This window comes from Triturus cristatus, unplaced genomic scaffold (assembly GCF_964204655.1).
Source record: "Triturus cristatus unplaced genomic scaffold, aTriCri1.1 SCAFFOLD_653, whole genome shotgun sequence".
In the NCBI taxonomy this organism is placed as follows: domain Eukaryota; kingdom Metazoa; phylum Chordata; class Amphibia; order Caudata; family Salamandridae; genus Triturus; species Triturus cristatus.
In genome coordinates this window covers 1-19,049 of record NW_028188039.1, presented here as the reverse complement: position 1 = coordinate 19,049, position 19,049 = coordinate 1, and the positions used below count along the sequence as shown (strand labels likewise).

The 19,049-nt window shown below is 48.0% G+C and overlaps 1 protein-coding gene across 1 annotated transcript; it reads right to left on the bottom strand.

The window, feature by feature from the left end:
* Positions 1–2,971: 2,971 nt before the first annotated feature.
* Positions 2,972–6,268, bottom strand: LOC146770042 (protein S100-A2-like). Its single transcript, XM_085640481.1, has 2 exons — positions 6,113–6,268; positions 2,972–3,155 (listed from the first exon to the last, which is right to left on the bottom strand). The coding sequence occupies exons 1-2, from the start codon at positions 6,242–6,244 to the stop codon at positions 3,015–3,017; spliced, it is 273 nt and encodes a 90-aa protein (XP_085496607.1). The 5' UTR covers positions 6,245–6,268; the 3' UTR covers positions 2,972–3,014.
* Positions 6,269–19,049: the final 12,781 nt, after the last annotated feature.

Sequence of the window (19,049 nt, the reverse complement as noted above, 5' to 3'; positions counted from 1 at the left end):
TTTTAAGTGCACCACAGGTCCTGCACGGAGCCTGTATGGAGCAAAGGCACAAACTAAGCTTCAGCAGGAAAGGGGGACCAAGTCGAGGTCCAGCAAAGTCTAGTGTGTCCAGACTGTCGAAGGTCAGTGATTTCTTCTCGTAGAATCTTGTCCATGTACAAGATAATGCCCTGTAACCAGGTAATCCCTTTTATACCCACGGGAGAGGGTTGGTCAGATTTAGGGGACCCTCCTAGGGGAGGGTCAGGACAGAGGGGTGGCTACACCCATGTAGTTTGTCCAGTTTCACGCCAGAGCAGGAGCCAATGGCTCCCAGAACTGGTTTGAGCTGGACTATGCACAGTGACCCCAAATGTGGCCCTAGTGCAGACTTTTAGGCACTGAGTGCACCCAGCCAGCCCCAAAAAACTAAATCCTGTCTGGGTGGTGGTCACATCTCCCTGTGACAGGATGCCTATTGTGCTACCTTCCTTGGCTCAGCGGCAGGAGGGCATAAATGTCTTTGGTCGACAGCATCCAGTTTGTGCTGTCCAGGTCGAGAAGGCTAGCACCAGTAAGACCAGTGACCCCATGAAGCTTGTTTCATAAGGGTGGAATCATACCTCCCACACCAGTTGCTGGTGTGGAGGTATGATTCCAAGGTGTTTGATACCAAACACAAAATGTTTCTATACAGCTGTTGGAGATGCATTTACCACAAGGTTATAATGCACCTCTGCCTATATGTCCAGCTGAGTCAGACAACCCTGGAGAATTGTCTCCGAAGGCTGCAGAGAGGCGCTCTGCTCATGCAGGGGTACCGTCTCAAAAAACCCAGCACCCTGCCTTCAGGATTGTTAAGGCCTGCTATAGGGGTGACTTATAAGTTTTAAGTGTTGTGACTAATAGATATAGGTAAACTATATCTAGAGTAAGAGGTGCAAGCACCAGCTTACACAGGCTGCAGTAATAAGAGTTCCATTTTGCATGGCCTCTCATGGGTGGCATAATACATGCTTCAGCCCATGGGAGTACCCATGCCCTGGGTACCATATAGTAAGGACTTCTAAGGGTACCCCATTATCCTATCTGAGTGTACTAAAGTACATGCATGTCAATTTAAAGGAGAAAGCAGATGGGGGGTCCTGATTAGCAGGATCCCAGTCAGACTAGTCAAAAACCAGCAAAACACCAGGAACAAAAGTGGGGGTAACCATGCAGTCAGATCCTACCTTCTTACAAACACATAGGAGATATCTATGATGATCACAACACAATTGTGGGACAGGATACTGGGGAAGCCTGGGAAATTCTATTGAGATCTCTACACAGCAGAGCCAGCTACAGAAGCCGCACAGTCTGAATACTTGCAAACCACTAGAGTATAGAAAGCCCAGAATACTCAACTGAGCAGCCCTATCACCGATGAAGTCCGCATGCCATAAAAAGTTTCAAATGTCTCAAGTCTCCAGGGTCTTATGGGCTGACAGCCCAATTTTACAAATCCTATATGGTGGATTTGGCCCCAAAGCTTGTACAGTTCAACTACATGGCAGGTGAGGGTAGGGCGATTACTCTATGGGTGAGGCTTTGGTGTCTTATCCCTAAACAAGGCAAAGATTTAAGACAATGTGGCTCCTTCCGACCTATAGCATTGTTGAATCTGGACGCCAAACTATATTCAAAATTCTTAGCCACTCGACTGGATGGCTTACTCCCCGAAATTGACCCACCCAGAACAATGGTGGTTTATAAAAAGGCAAGACAAACCCATGATAATATTCAACGGACGCTCCATATCATTGAGAGAGTCTCCAAAATGAAGATACCAGCTGTCTTTCTGGCACTAGACGCTGAGAAGGTGTTTGACATGGGGGGGGGGGAGATGGGGGGGTTCCTTTACCGAACGTTAAATTTGGCTTTTGTGATAAATTAACAATGGTCAATGTGAACTACCCCTCTCCAGCAGCTAGAGTGCTGGTAAGCGGGGTAAGCACTGAGGTGTTTCCGTTGGGAAGGGAAACGCGACAGGGGTGTCCCCTCTTGTTTGCGCTCAGTCTAGAACCTTCAGCAGCCACGATCGGACAGAACCCAAAGATTTGTGGAATACAATTTGCAGGCGACCACCATAAGGTTTTGCTCTTTGCAGACAATATTCTGCTCTCCCTGACTGAGCCCACGACCACACTGTCGGCCATCTCGGAGGATTTACAACATGCATGGAGGCATGAAAGGATAAGAACTCCCCAATCACTGATGTGATACTTGAACCCATTTCTGGATGACACATGCCACTCGTACTACATTTTGTATCTGGTTGTTGGGGGGGGGGTGCGGAGAAGGGAGGAGATGCCTTGGAGGGTTTTGTTTTACAGTTAATTTCTCAAGCTGTGTCTCCTTACTCAAGGCTGTAAGAACACTACTCTTGGTAATACCAGTTAACCTCCTGTATCGAGGAGTATGGACACCGTAAGAATTGCATACATGCTGTGTAATGTACTATTTGGAAAAATAAACAAATCTTTGACTAAAAGCCAGTAAAGGATTCATGAGTTACGGTAGGGATACCTGGTTTGAATGCATCTGCGAACCATGTTCCAGAGGGCCAGTTTAGGTTTACATTTTTTTATGTAATTTCATTACAGGTTATTACAATAACCCTAAGGCACATTCTAGTTGACTCCATACCAGCCTGGAATTTGGAGGGGGGAACCGGGAGAGTGCTGCACACATTTATGATAATTACTTTATTCCAAGACAAAATGTATGCACTTCTAACTTGGCACTCTTTTGCAAACAATTAGAAAGTGGAAAGTACATAGGAAATTCATGGACCCCACATTTGTAGCCTTGCATTGCTCCATTTCCCCACACTCATGCAGACCAGGAAAGCAGGAAACACTTCAGGATATCACCCCTTAACTATCAACCATGTGAAAAACTCACATGTCAAGACCGACATCTTACTGAAAAGAGGAATAAACTAACAAAATGGCATACTTATTTTTTAATCAACAGAGAAAAATGGGCTTAGATCACGATTCACATTCCTCCATTAGAATACTCAAAGTTGCTAAAAATACAGCAAACTCTCTGAAGGAAACCTTCTGGTCGCCATCCAAGTCCATCTCTTTCATCACCTCTTTTGCCATCATGTCCTCATCCTTCCCAGAGTCCTGTAGAATGAAGAGGGAACACACAGGAGAAGGTTTGGTAAAATGAAATGCACTATATTCAGAACATTCTACTTTCTCGCTGGGAAGGAAGTGGAGACACTTCCCTCCCAAAACCTCCACCATCCCTCAATGTTTGCATTATTCTATACACTGATTTGTCAGGCTCAGTACAACAAACTCATTTCATAAGACCATTCTCCAGAAACCAATGTTTCGCAGATCTTACTTTTGACCAGATGGGCTAGCCAACAAGGGAGAGGTCTATTAGTACTGGTTGCTCAAACCCTATACCATGTCAGACTCTGGTAAGTGGGGCGCGCACACACACCCTTCAAGTGGAAGTTCTATGGGTTATTAACAAACAAACCTTCCCAGCACAGTCCAGCTTCTGATCTCCTAGAACGCAGTCAAGTATAAAGCTCCACCCTTGGGGTTGCTGCATCTGCTGCCTTAAGGAAGAACCATCTCAGATGAAAGTCCGGGGCAGAGACGGACTTCATTTACAGGGTCATTCTCTAGAGAGAAAAAGCTGCAGAGAAAACATGCAGCTCAGAAAAATCTGTGGCACAGAAATTGCCTAGAGCGTTTGCTTGTTCTGCAACACCTTACAGCATCCATGGTGTCCCACGGCCTTCAACCAGCAACGGCCCTCAGCCTCAAGCACTGGAGGAGTGTTACAAGCCATCCAGGTACACCTACCTGGAACCACTAGAGACAACATAGTCTGTCCTTCTGCCCTCAATTTGTAAACTTGTGGATTGAACCAAAAGTCACATTTGTGTTTAGAATGTTATCCCTCCTTTCATAGAGGGAAGCTAAATATACCTAGGGACATTTAGTGTTGTGGAGATTGCATGTAATCCGAGAGCTAAATAAAGGAACCTTGGGGGGGGGGGTGGGGAATTGGATTGCAAACTTTGAAACTAATAGGGTAGTTGGTTCATGCTCATCCTGCCTTCTATTTCTTCAGAACAACCTGACAACCACTGCCCTCCTCCAGACCTGAACTAGGAGAAGAAAAATAAAATGGAGGTTTGGAGGGCAGGGTAATAAAGGAGGCACTTCAGATAGAACAGTCTACTAGCAATAACTATAAAGGGCTAAACATTTGCTCAGCCATTAGTCATTTGACTAGACTGCAGGTAAGTTGGTCACATACTGGGCCAGTTCCTATACCTCAATCATGGTAGTTGGAGCGTTGGCCATCTTTACCCATCAGCATTTATAGAAAGTAGGTTCTTTCAGAAAGCTCAAACTAACTCATTTTCGCCTTAATTTGGGATACAAAAGTGCTTTCATCCATGCGGGTAGATGACCCAATCCTACCCATTGTTTCCAGCCAGGCTACTGGGAAGGTGTCATTTGGGTGAACCAAGCTCACAGTATCTGTAGAATATTAAATGTAATAAATGTACTCACCCTTCCTGGCTTCCTCCCAGAAGCTAGTATTTTCTGGATTACAAGCTCTCCGTGGCAAATACATTGTTAATCCTAAAACGTGGTTAAAGTACACACAACTCTAGACATTCAAATTATACCAAAGCATTGCTTGTCTGAAACAAGTGTGGTAGACAGGAAGGCGTCCAAATAGCATGGCAGAAGTGCACTGCCTTCAAGGCTCAAGTGCTAGCACTCTGGAATTGTATTCTAAACTTCTCACCCCAAGCTTCAGGCTTACTATAAAGGTGGAGAGCACGAGTGCTTTCCAAACAGTCCTACTTAGGTAATCTTGAACAGTGACATTTAGGCAGCTGTGCATGCCTTCTGTAGGAGCTAAACAATACATTTCACATCTGGAGGAGACAATCATTCTGCACAGCTATGATGCAAACGTACTGGAGCAAAGCATCAAGAGATTGAGAGAGGCTATTCATACAAACAAAAAGCTTGGAATATTGCCAAATGTTAAAAGTCAGTGGTGGAAGAGGACTTCAGTACTAGTGTCTCTATAAGGATTATCCTGTACTTTGTTCTAAATCCAGCCTTTAAAGCTTCAAGTCTACATAGACAATCCAATCTCAATAGAGTAGAAGGTACCAATAAAAGATAACCGAACTGGCAAGCCAGCACCCAACCAGAGACATGAAGGGGAACTCAGAAAGCACCTGCTGAGCTGCAAGTTGCAAGCAGCATTGTGAAGGTCGAGGTATACATTTGGCTAATAAGCCCTATAATAAATAGGGGAGAGAATACATACCGATTAACTGTGCAATATGGGCCTATATTGCCATCAAGCAGTTCTGGTGACATTTACAAAACACAAGGCTGAAGGTAGAGTTTTAACAATGTAACCTGAATGCCCCCCCTTCACCACCCCCCCCCCCCTTGCTATATTGGGAAATATTACATGTTACACTGTATACATTTTTTACATTAGAATTGATTGTATGTCGCTTCAGATAGATTTAAAGCCTGATCAGTTTTTTTAATTCATGTTTGACCGATACCGCAGGCAGGTCAATGTTTTGGGAAATATGGGTTTTGTTTGGGGAAAATATTTACAAAAAATTATTAAATCAGATTTTAAAATGCAAAGAGCATTATAAGGAAATTAAACAAGCAATTTAAAATGCATTTTCGTAGTACAACGATATAGGATTAGGAAATTAAAAGAAAATAAAGTGCGATGAGGGACAGTACATTTTTACAGACCGGATCGTTGGTTTACCTAGTTTCACACACGGGGAGGATTCATTGGTAAAGGTTTGCATCAGGGTGGGCCTGCAGGGGGGCTTGTCCAGTATGGTAATACATGTTCTAATAACAGCACTAATATTGTGCAAGCATGACAATACCTGCATTTAACTTTTGTTTTGGAAAGTTAAAATATCCTGCAAATTAATTCGGCACTGAATTATGAGAAATATTCCCAGCAAGACCTTTAAATCACGCTCTTTGAAACCACTGGCAAACATTCAATAGGTGTATATTTAAAGATAAACATAGGTTGTACTCACAGATAGACTTGGGAACTCCTCCTTCAGAAGCTTGGACAGATCCTCCTGGTTCAGCTCTCCATCCTTACCATCAGCTCCAGAGCATTTCTTGAATGTCAGGATCATAGCCTCACACTGCTGTTCCAGATGCATCTGGACTGTTGCAATCTGTAAAGCAAGTACACAAGCCCTCAGTCTGGGTCCAAAATATCCCAGCTTTAAAATGACAAAGCCGCATTCTCTTGCTTCTTGGCTGTGCTGAACAGTCTGTGCGTGCACTTATGTTTTATTTAAATTCATGTTTCATGGAAGAAATTTTATTTTTTGTGTTCATCATAAGAGTGTCTGGGTACGACTGGGTATCCTGGTGCAGTGGAAGATCATGTATTGTGCTTTAAAAGCTAATGCAAGAGAATATATTATGAAAAGTGTTGTAGAATGCACCATTTTTCCACACATTGTCTTGGGGGACACCCCCACCCCCCAAATCTCACCTTGTAGTGGTCAGGCTCTCGCTATGCATTGTTTGAGCCAGCATGTAATGAAACGAGCCCCCCCCCCTCCCAGCAAAGAGCACGGATGTGCCCCCTACCTGGCTAACAACTTGTGCTGAGGGCGGGACCTGTGAAGCTTGCGACCCCCCCCCCACACACACACACCGTGGGGGCTTATGTTACGCCACTGGTTTGGGGTTGGTGTGACAACATTGGCAAGAGCTGCTTTAGGTTCTCAGTCCGACCCTTCCCACCAGTGCTTTATTTTGGCGACTAGGACTTGTGTTTATTATCCGACTATGACCCAGAGTAAGAGATAAAAAAGCATTGGCAAAGCAAATGGGTCTCGCCAATGGTTTTAAGCACACTGCAGATCTATTTGAAGAAATGTGTAAATCTAAGACTTTGCGGCTGCCCGCGACCCACGCAGGGGGCCACCTTAAAAGGGCAGCCCTTTAGTGCCATTTGGGCACTAACCCACCACCTCTAATGCCGGGACTCAGGGAGGAATCCCCTTGCCTTAGGCACATCATTTCTAGTGCGCCGAGGAGGTGGGGTGGGTATTCATGCCTCCCCAGCCATCCTAGCATCCCTTTGAGCATATGGTCTGGTACTTAACCATGTCCCCTACTCCAACTACAGACCCTGGGGTTATGGTTGGCACTTACCTCCCCTCCCCCCCCTCCCCCCAGCGTAACAGTATTGGAGACCACACCAAAAGTTATAATTTTTTGGATTAGGGGAGTAACCCCGGCTGTATTTATTAAAATTAACAAACAATTTTAAAAACATTATATACAGAAACTTTGCGCAGAAAGTACAGATACATTTGATGGTCAGATATTCCACGGCTAACCTTAACACAGTCTAATACACAAGACACTCCTACCGTAAATCTATCAATGCATGTATTTACTTTCTGCGTGTCCCATCTAGAGCCTACGGCAAAGTCAATGACTGGCAGCTCCCCCGATCCCAGTGTACTAATAAGGTTGCGCAGGGGGTACAGCTTATCGGATGGATACTTTCCCCCGGGGCCCCCCCCCCTACGCCCTGTGCCTTACACTCCATTACAGGGGGCTGAAGACTTCTGCAGAATGGTGCCTTGATGCCCACTGGGAAGGATGACTCCCCCGGCCCCCGCACCCCGACAGCCTACTTACCAGCTGTCACTACCCCCTGGAGTTACATGGTGCTGACCGCTAAGGACCGAAGACTATGCTTACCAATCATGACCTTACCGCCTGACCAGAGACACCCTAAATACAACAATATCTGACTGAAAGAGGAATTCAAACTTGTGCTTTTATTTATACGTTACTACAGAATCAATTACATACAATCGCTTTGTTCCCTGCAAATAAATTGGGAAAAGGGGACAAAAAATAATAATCCATAACACACAACCGAAAACAAGCCTTCCAACAATACTTGCCTTAGGGGATGGTGGGTGGGAAAAGAAAGAAGATTACGGGCCCGCAGCTGGCCCGGTGGACGTTGCCTGTGGGGAGCAACAACAGAATGTTCTGCTCCCCACAACCCCCTTTTAAAGAGGGCACCCAGGCTGACTGGATGAGAGCAGTCTGCCTGGTCGCAAGTTGGACGTTTGAGCCGGAAGCACCCAAGTGCTTCCGGCTCACAGAGGCCGCCTCACCCATTGGTCGTTGCGGGGGAGGGAGCACCGCGTCATCTGCTGACGCGGCCTCCCTCCCCCCACCCCCCTACTAGTGGCCGGGGACTGGTGTGACTGCCATAATGGCAGCACGGTCTAGTCAGCCCTCGCGTTCTCCAGGACATGCAGTCGCTGCAATTGACACCATTTTGGACCCTCTTTGTGATACTCGGGATCGACGGGTACCACACGAGCTGCACGCAGCAAGTGCAAACAACCCCCCCCCCCTTCTCCCCCAGTAGGCACTTAGAAGAGATGGCAGCAGTTGTAGGTGGTGGTCTGCCGTGTGGGGTATTCGCACTCACAGCATAGAACCTGGGATACAGGCTCAGGCCCGGTGCCGCGCATGTCGCTGCCTGGGCCCGTCTAGGGTACTCACCGGGGCTCCCTTGCAGGCCTGGGCGGTGTGGGCAAAGAGGGGCTAGGTGAGCCCCCCTCCCCCCTCGTTGTGCCTGGTCCCTCCCATGGCAAACGGCAACTGCCCTATTAGAAATTTTGCTGGGGAGTCTTGAGTCGCGGGAGGCAGCCTGCACTGCAGCGATTCTGCCAAGCGGCCCTCACTGGCCACACTCTGCCACCTTTACCCTTGCACAGGTTCGCACAATTCTGACACCTGCATGTAGGTGCTTTAAACATACCCCAGGAGTTCGCAGCACCTCTCCGGGGTGAAAAACAAAAGTGCTTCCATGTACATTTCAAGGGAGAGAGCTCCCTGGCCGCAGGAAAGTATCCGCAGGGGGGTCCTTTTACGCAGTTTTCATGGGACTCAGGCAGGCGAGGAGCACGTGGCTCGCCTGATTCGCTCCGTGGGGAAATATTTTGTCTGGTGTGCACCAAACAAAAACTGAAAACGCCTTTCAAAAGGGCAAGACCAGGGATGTAGATGCATTGATGGGTTTACCATGGCCAAATAGGGGGGGCAATGGGGTGGAGACAGTATTGAATGTAGAATCGGGAGTTCCATTCCCAGATTTTCCGCTTAAGAGAAGAGAATTGTGTGATCTTGGGAAAGCAGATGTAACTTAGTCTTCGAGGCAGTGCTTGGTGTAACAGCAAAAGACTTGGGAGCTGAGGGACAAGGTCCACGTGCCGGCGCGAAATCCTGTGGTTCTGGCCAAAATAATTAGCGGAGCCACTGCCATGTAAATCTCTGCGCTGGTAAGGTGGCGCAAGTCCTTGTATATTGTAACGGGTGCGCAGGTAAGGCGCTCCGATACCATCAGCTCTAGTATGTGCTAGATAGAACTGAGACAAGACAACCAATGACACTTTGCACTTTTGGGTAAAAAGCTCTGGTGGTCTGAGATTATCCCCCGCAGAGTGTGGCATGGGGCTAAGTCAGAGGAGGCCGTTGACTATTCCCGAAAAAGAGTGAACTGTTTAAGGCGCAAGGGTCTGGGATTCATCAGACACGAGCAGATTCAGGCCAATATTAAAGGCTACTGTGACAAAGATGGGGTCCACTTGTCACCTGTGAGGATAGTACTGTTGCCCAGGGATTTGCAGGAAGCCTTGAAATGGCAAGTTGCAGGTGAGAAAGGAGCTGTATTGGTGGTGGGGCTCTTTAGGCAACGGGGGCTGCCTCCAGAGCTGCGGCGGAGTTACAGGGTGATCTGGAAGGCTTGCATGTTAATGAGGCCTTGCTGTTGTTTCACCCCTTCTAAGAGCCCCTGCAGCTCCACTCTGCCTATGGCTTAAAAGATTCAGCCCCCCCCCGAAATTTTTTCTTAGCCCCCCCCCCCCGAAATTTGGCTCTAGTTGCGCCTCTGGCAAGAGTACAATAGGGGCGCCAGAGCCAAATCCCAGGAGCCTCATGGTAGGGTCCTGGAAGAATTACGTTTGCGCCCCGTTAGTCCTTTGGGAGGTTGTGGGCCTGAACAACCAGGGGCTTGCCTTGCTAAGCTCCGCCCTGAAAGGGGCTTGAGTAATAAGAGACCAATGTGTCACGTTATCTGGAAAGAGGATCACCCCATACGGTGTAGCACTGATGGTGTTCTACACAGTGCTTGGCTCATCAAGCAGGCAGAGCAGCATAGGTTGGTTACAGCTGCCTGCCCTTGGACCGCTCGTAAAATAACCCACTAGATTTCATACTTTTGTATGGCATAAACCTGCAGCAATATTTTTCCCCAAACGAAAGTTGTGTTGTGTATTTATTCATGCGTACTCTTGTGTGGGTGGGGTGTGTTGTCAATGGCACTTTCCTTCGAGACCTTAGGTGGGTGGTGGAAGTAAGACTCGGACCAGTGCCGCCCTGCAGCTCTTCAGAACTAGGACTGTAGCGTCGCTCCACTGCGCTATGATGATTTAAGAAAACCTGCGAGATTAGCTGCAGCTCCCTGGAGATGGACAGCTAGATTACAAAGAAACAGATGTACAACATTCTAACAGGAAAGGGGGTCATGGAAGTAAAATGTAGGCTGGGGAGAAGCTCCTGGACGAGTCAGAGAGTCAATATGGAAAACGGTGGAGGGTAAAGAAACACATTGGTGAGAGCAAGGGGGGGGGGGAGGATAAGAGGGGACTGAAGCGCACAGTAAGGTGGACTGCGAGCTGCACATGGTGCTTTAAACTGACAGCCCTGATGAGATATGATATGATAGACTGCCCTGCACAGAGTTCTCCACAAGCAGAGAGAGACAGGGACCTCAGGTGCCCACTCACAAGCCACATTAATTTGAGTAGACATGAAGTCTGCAGTATCATGGAAAACACAAACAGATGGATGACTCTCATTTATACAAAGAGCAGAGATTGTTCCTCGTGACAGAAGAGCTCTCCCATCTACACACGGGAGAGGTTGTTCAACTTCAGATGGGAGGAATCATCAGCCTAGAGTGGGATCAGAAATACTAGCAGGTTCCAAAGAATCAAAGGGGGGGGGGGGGGGGGGAGAAACCAGCAGCATCATGGAGGAAAATTATGGTTCAAAAGCACAGCACATTTGAACAAGCATTGAAAATGTAATAGGTCTCGCCTTTGATTAAGTTAAAGCCATTTGCTTATGGTATTGTATAGCAAGTAAGTAGTAGTAGTAATTTTATTAGCATAGTTACTTAAAACCATTGCTATAAAAAATAAATTAAGAACAGGTACGGTAAAAATACAATTCTAAGTAAAATCAGAATAAAAACAATCGCATTTCCTTAGATAGACTGTACACACAACAGCTTCTTGAGTATAAAGTTTTTTTTTTTTTTTAAATTTAGCACTTCGTGTTAATAGGGTTATATCTTCTTTCTCGGTTTCCTCATGAGTTTGTATGATCAGTAATGTCAATCGACAAGCAATGTTAAGTCGATGATGCAGGGACCGTTATAGATTAATTTTTGGCATCTTTTTTTCCACTGCCTTCATAAATTTTACAAAGCTGCAATTCATGCGAGGATCGTGGGAAGAAAAGCAAGCGAGAACTGCCTTTCTTCGTGTACGGATCCCTTGCTGATTAAAGTGGTGTTTCAACAAGTGTTTTCGTTCATCGCGTAGTTTCTCACAAGAGCAGATCAAGTGCAGCATATCCTCTTGCCCCAAACCACATAGCCGACAAAGAGGATCAGTTTTTATTTTATTTTAATCCAGATTGGAAAATTTTGAATGCAGGGGAGCAGGCCCAGCCTGTGCTTTAAGAAGCACATTTTGGCGGATTTAGAATATCCCTCACCAAAATAGCTCTGTGGTGCCTTAGTTGAATACGAGTTTAAGATCATCCAGCCATGCGTTCTTTTAGAAAGGGCTGCCTTGTCTTGAACCCATGATAGTTGTTTGATCGATTTTTTGATCAATTTTTTGAATGTTGTGTGGTTTTCTGGGGTATCCCAGAGCTGCTCTAATCCCGTGTTCTTCAGGCTGTCCTGTAGGAACTTGGCTGCTGCTGAGGACGGGTGTTGGGCTAGCTCCATCCACAGATGTTCATTTAATGTTCCTTGTTTCGATTTCCTCACTTTGTCCCAGGCTATCATGTAGGCTCCCTGCCTTGCCAGGATCTGTTGATCAATGCCAAATTCAAGCCTGATTTGAGCTGGTGAAGTTTGCTTGGGCAGGCTGAAGATGATTCTGTAGGCAGCTGTTATTGTATTATCAAGGATCTTGGCATCTCTTCCTCTAAGAGCAAAGCAAATGGCTTTAACTTAATGAAAGGCGAAACCCATTGCATTTTCAATGCACAGAGACACATGGACAGAGGAGTGCGGCGAGAGCTGGTGGTGCGTCTCCGTGATGTGGGTCTGCTACGATATCTGCTGTGGGAGGTGATCAGTGAGCATCAAGGTCTCATCAGATCGAGGAGTTTACCAACACATGGCTGCGGGCGATATAAATACTACACCGCGGGGACCTCTGGGAAGAGGGCTGCTCCCAGGAATGGGGGTAACGTGGTGTGCTAATCTGCACTTGTGATGGAAGCACATTGTTCGGTGTCTTTGAACACATACTCGTGCAAGTAAACAAGCCAACACTGACATGCAGAAGGAAACAAACACTTATATCTATGCACAGACAGGTAGACACTTGTGCAAGAAAACACATACTTGTGCAAGCAAGCACGTGCACACTCGTGCAAGCACACACAGAAGCAATCATTGACATGATGAAGGAAACATGCACTTCTTCATGCACACACCCATTCACATATACCCACATGTGATTAGGGCCTTCAAAGCACACACATGTGCACCCACACAAACGCGCGGGCACACACACCCCCGCACAGACCCCCGCCCCCCCACGGAAGCGCACACAGACGAGGGCAGGGTGAACATTCACATAGGGCCCAGAGACCAGGACGAATCTGCTGAACATGTGCGTTGGTGGGAGTGGGCTCAGCAGCATGGTGGTGCCGGAGGAGGGGTAAAGGGGGGGGGGAATAAGCCAGGTGCAGCCCTCCCCGAGTCTGCTGCCAGAGGTGCCGAGAGCGCAGTGGAGGGCCTCAGAGGCACCATAGCAACAAGGCCTGACCCGGCTGGAGAAAGGGCAGAGATTAGAGGGTGGGGGCCCCCTCTGCCGCCACACTCTCCATCTTGAGGCCCCCATGCTGAAGACTTCACAAGTGAGGCCCCAGTAAGACAACCTGTGGGGGGGGCCAAGGCAAGTGAAGGACAAAAATCCAATGAGCGTGCCATGCTCGGGAATTACCAATCACCGGAAGATCTGAAGTCAGGCTGTGTGATTAATGCCCGTCCTGCCTGCGCTCCCCGCGGTGCGCCTCCCTGAGGGCCTGGGCCGGACTGGCTGTAGCGGGCACCGGGCAATCCCTGGTGGGCTGCATGGGTGGGGGGGTGGTTTCGGGCCCCTGGGGGGCAGTTTGTTACTGGGCCGTTCAAAATAAATCAGCCCTGTAACAAAATCGGCTGAAAACCGGCCCTGGCAAAGAGCTCGGCGGTACCCCCAACCCCCAGGGGGTGTGGGCCGGCCGAGCACCTTGCCAGGGCCAGTTCTGGTTCCCAGTCCAGCCCTGCCGAGAGCACTCATTTCTGACTGAAAAAAACACTGCTGGGCAGGCTAATGGCAATAATTTTAGCCCCCAGGCAGAGCTGGGTGTGTGTGAGGCACCAGCTCAGACAGACTGGTCTCGGCACAGCCATGATTCCCACTCTCGGTAAGGATTCCTTGGCCTGTCAGCTGTCGGTAATGGCCAGGGTGGAAGAGTTGTCGCGCTGGCTCTTACTGAGCACCCACGTTAACGAGCAGAGTCTAGGTAACAGAGCAATTTGTGTCGTAATGTCAGACTTGTGCCTGCAACATGAGCCCTTGCCGTTCAGAGTCAATGAAGGAAGCAATAACAAGCCTGGGAATGCGGTGTGAAGGCAGCGTGATTTCTAATACATGCCCATTCACAGAGCTGGACTGGCGCGTGCACACGCCCACTAAGATAAAACGTTTACGACGCATGGAAAGCAGGTGAGCCCATCCAAGTGGGCCGTCACAAAAAGCCAAAGGGAGGCAAAATACAAAGCTCTTTTGCAATGGATGGCCACCGTTTGGCATAAACGGTGACACCAGCCAATGGAAAAGAAGGGCGAGGCTTAAAGCCCTTTTCTAAAAGTACTCAGTTTCATTAAATCTCGCCGCGCGAGCTGCGCATGCGCAGCAACGCTAGCCGAGACCTAACATATGTGCAGCAATGCTAGTCGAGACCTAAAAAGGTGCACAAAAGTGCTCACAGAAGCGACTTGCTTTTGTCTCCCTGCCAGAGAGATGGACGTTGTGAACTCTGAAAAATGGTGAATGATGAAAGGCGAATACCCTGTAAACAAGCATGCACTATTGGAGGGGGAAGAAGACCTGAATCACAGCAGGAGCAGTAGAGCGAGACTAAGCACAATCAATCTCCAGAGAAAAAAAAATTAAAAATACAGGAAGTGATGCTTGCCTGGGCTGTCTAATTAGGAGGCAGCAAAGAAGAAGTGACACTTAAGCCAACGAATGGGAGGTACTGGGCAGGCGCCAAGCACTTTTTGTATGCTATAGTGTCTTGCAAGCGAGATGCTTGCTCGACCCCCCCAAAAAAATATAGGTTAAAAAAACAAAACTAAAAGTGAGGAAGAAGGGTTTAAAGAGATCAAGAGCCAAAGAGGCTAGCAGTGCATGATGGTGGATAAAAGAGGCATGAGGCGGAAATGAAGACTAGACAGCCAAATTTGGAGACTATATTTTTGCCCCAGGCCTTATTCTTAAGAATTAAGCGAACTCATCCTCAGCTCTACTTAGTTTACTAAGACGCAGATCCCACCAGAAGACCTGTGGTTTGAAGACGTTTTGCGGTTCCGTTTTAGCCAAATACCACAGGAGCGAGTCACTCGAATTCTTCTTCATAGCTGCCCATGTGACAGTCCAGGGTTTTTCTTTGGATTCTGAGACTTGTAGTCGTGTTGATTCAGTCATTAAATCCAGCTTACAACATGAAAATGAAAAAAAACTGGACCGGAGCAGCATGTCATGGATGCGCCTGTGGAATATGGCATTATATGCAACATTGGACGGATGAATATATCAGCTTAATCAAAGTCCTGATCGATGGGACCTTAAATTGCGTCCAATCAAAGTTGCTGAGTGGTCAACTTTAGTTAGCTACACTCAGTCATGGTCATTTCAAAGCAACCACACTTTCTGGTGCACGCATCGTCAGATGCCCCAACCCAGGTCGTTTGCATTCTGGGACTTGTAATTTATTTTTTTTACTAGAAAAAGCATGAACGCAAGCCCCAGATTACAGAGGAAGCAGGACTTGTAGGGTCCAGTCAAGCAGATCAGAGTGCATTCCAGTTTAGCCAACAATCTTAAGAGCTCACATTTTTCTGGGTCAATGCGCGAGTCGCACCTTCAGGCCCATCTTCCTTTGCATAATAAAGCTTGCAAGGTTTGTCACAGCCCATAAAATATGTACCCCAAAGTATCAAAATGTGGAATAGGTATGTGGCTGGACAGCGCAAGATACAGCTTGGACGTGGAAAATTCTAAAGTGCTTCATTCGGCCCATACTTATTTAAACTAAGTTAAAACTACAAGCCCCAGAATGCCGTCTAACCGCACAACAGGTTGATGCACAGGAAACAAGGTGTAACTTGCCAAGAACAGCCACACACTCACTGGCGTCCATCAAGTGCTGGGTCTTTACTTATAGACTTGACTTCTCATTACGGGTCATTTGATACAAACTTTTCCCTCCCCATCTTCAGACCGCTCTAGTCCCACAAAGGCTCAGCTGCCACTATTCAATGTATGGCAGGGTCTCCCACCCCAGGCCCGCCTTTGCATTCTGGAGGAGGACAGCCATGTGCACCCCATTGTGAGAAGTTGGCCTGGTATATGATGTTCACTAGTTAAAGTGACCACCTTGTACCATGCCAAGCAACCCTTATGGTGTGGTTGTAAGTCAACCTTTTCGGACTAGCTGCCCTAGTGGTAGCGTAGGCTAAGCAGTCTTTGAGGCTAAACTCGTTAAAGCGTGTTAAGCAGGCTGTTTTACCAAATGTAACCCCCCTTTATACCAATGAAAGGACACCACACATATATATATTAAAAATATATATGTATTTATTTCTCAAAGTATCCCCTAGACTCTTTATGAGCACAAATCGTTAAACAAGACAATGTTATAATATACAGAAGTTGCACTTTATATGGATGGGCCCTGGTGGCCACTCAAACCATATACTAAAATAGTGGTATAAGTACCACGAACAGGAAAGGGAAAAGGCCTAGGGCCTCTAGAATCGCTGGGCCTACAAGGAGCTAACTTCAGTTAGTGACCAGGTGGTCCACGGGTCGCGTGTGCAGTGAGGAAAGTTACACGCGGGCTCCCATAGGTTTTCAATGGGTGCGTAAAAGTTTAAAAGTTACTGCAGAAAGGGTCTTCTGGATAGACTACGATCTTAAGATTCAAAACACAGACACTAGAGATGTTTCTCTACACTTGGGCACCGGAGTGCCAGCTTTACCTCACCCACAGGAAGCGGGTGCATAGGTCTCGAAGTGCGTCGGATTTCTTCTATCTATTCAATGGAGCCTGATGACAAAGATGCTGCAGGCGGTCGGTCCAGAAGAGTTGCGTTGGATCCAAGGGTAGATCGGAGTGGTCGAAGACCTGAAAGCAGAGGGGACAGTGTTCACAGTCACTAGCCAGTGACCGGCGTGGCACCAGGTAGGTACCAGGCGATGTTGGGTGCAAACAGGTGGTTAGATGTAGCTTGTCTCCGCAGCCACGTGGTCCCTGAAGGTCGACCACGTCCAGGAGTCGAGTTACGAGCTGTCCCACGCAGGCTCTCGCTGTCGGCGGTGTCGGCGACTCGAAAGGAGCAAACAAGCCTTGGCAAAGGCAGGAGTCCTGAAAAGAGAGGAAAGCTGATTGTTCTGACCAGCAAGGTCGGAGGGGCTGCTCTTTTGGAGAGCAGCTAGGGCCAGTCTGGAGCAACCAGACCAGCATTGTTGATTTCAAAATAGGTTGCCAAAATGGCCACTAGCCAACGGGCCAGGGACCGGGCAGGCGCGTCGAGATGCAAAGTGCTGAGGGGCCCCACGCAGATCGTGGAGATGCTGGAGGGCTCACCTTTGGTGCAGATGCTGCTCGGTGGTTGGGCTTCTCAGTACCCAAAGCACAACTTGGAGGGAGCCTCTGTCGTTGCGCTTGCAGCTTGTCGTCGGTCTTCCAAGATGGCTGGCTCCACGTGTCTCGGTGCCTCCACGGGTTCCTTCTTTGCAGGGACTGTGGATCGGGCGGTGAGAGGTCTGGAGGTCCAGGTCTTGTTGGGCTCTGGGCTCGGGCTCCGGCAGGAGGCGGCGGCGGCAAAGCAGACGTTCAATAACTGGTTGGTGCTTGCGTTAGCAAGATGGTCACTCCCTGACCATAGGGGAGATTTCCTTCAGTCCTCTGTGCAGCAGAGCGTCGAAGTTCCCGTCTTCTTCTTGTGGTTAAGTTGATTCCAGGATGTCTGAAGTCTTAGGACACAGCTCCTACCTTTAAGCGGATTCTAGGGGCCGGACTACCTGCTAGGTCCCTCCCTAAGGGTGGGACCAGGAAGGGGGGTGGTTACACCCCAAATCCTTTGTCCAGCTCGCCCCAGGTCCATGGCTGGTGTGCCCCAGGACCGGTTTGAACTGGCATATGCACCGAGGCTCCTTGTGAGCCTCAGGCATGTCTGGTTTCTTTCAGGCCCTACCTGACCAATACACAAAATCCTGTCTGGGGTGGTGCTCGCACCTCCCCTGGCAGGAAACCCTTTGTCCACGTCTCCCAAGCTGGAAGGACTCCCAGCAGCAGGAGGGCAGACTTGTGTCTGTGGTGGCAGCATCCATTTTGTGGAGCTGAGGCTATGTCTCATTTTACCCGGGTTTCAGGTACTGTACATGTCGTGTCCCTCTAGAAGGGTGGAATGCTAACCCCGTCGCCAGAATTGGCGAGGGGTTAGTATTCCAATTCGTATGACACCTTGCTCGACATGTTTTGATAAAGCCAAACCAAAGTTAGCATTTAACCGCGAGGTTCATAATGCACTTAAGAGTATATGGTATGACGATATCTGGAAACGGTAGAAGGAAGTTGTTCCGACCACTGCAGACAGGCTCAGCTCATGCCAGAGCACCATCTCACATGGAACCAAGCACTCTGCCTTCAGGATTGTTAAGGCCTGCCATAGGTGTGACTTATAGATTAACATGTGTCCCATTTAATGTTAGGTATAGGTATACTACACCTAAGTAAGAGGTGGTTACACCAACTTACCCCAGCTGAGTGATCAGCCAGCTGTGTCAAATTTGTTAGGCCAGGCCTGGCATAATACACGCTTCAGCCCCTGGTAGGCCTTAGATACACCAATGCCCTGGGTACCTAGTGTACACTGGTACAGGGGCTCACAGGGTGATCCAATTCCAATTGGTTATGCACCTAGGGTGCATAGTGTCAATTTAGTTAGAGAGAACAGCAGGCTGGGGGTCTGATTAGCAGTCCCATAGCCTCAATATGTCAAAAACCAGTGAAGCAAAAAGCAAAAATTTGGGGTGACCATAGGATAGCAGACCCTACTCTCCTACACAACCCCCCCCCCCCAAACGCAGGGACATTAAACTAGCCTTGACCAGTCTCGTCTTCATGTCCTAAGTGGAAGTACCTGAAGAGACCATCTGCATTCCTCTTCATCTGCCTCTAATGTTCGGACAGTAATGACATTTATCCAGGACTGGATGAACTGCAACCACCTCAAACTCAATCCGGACAAGACTGAGTTAGTCCTGACCGGAGGTGGCTGCAGCCCATGGTCCCCTTCTCACTGGCCCCTGTCACTAGGTGTTCCCCCTCTTA

Excerpts from the sequence above, each read along its gene's own strand:
- LOC146770042 (XM_085640481.1), bottom strand. The coding sequence starts at position 6,244 with ATGCATCTGGAACAGCAGTGTGAGGCTATGATCCTGACATTCAAGAAA. Across the intron at positions 3,156-6,112 it reads AGGAGTTCCCAAGTCTATCT|GACTCTGGGAAGGATGAGGA; the intron begins GTGAGTACAACC and ends TTCATTCTACAG.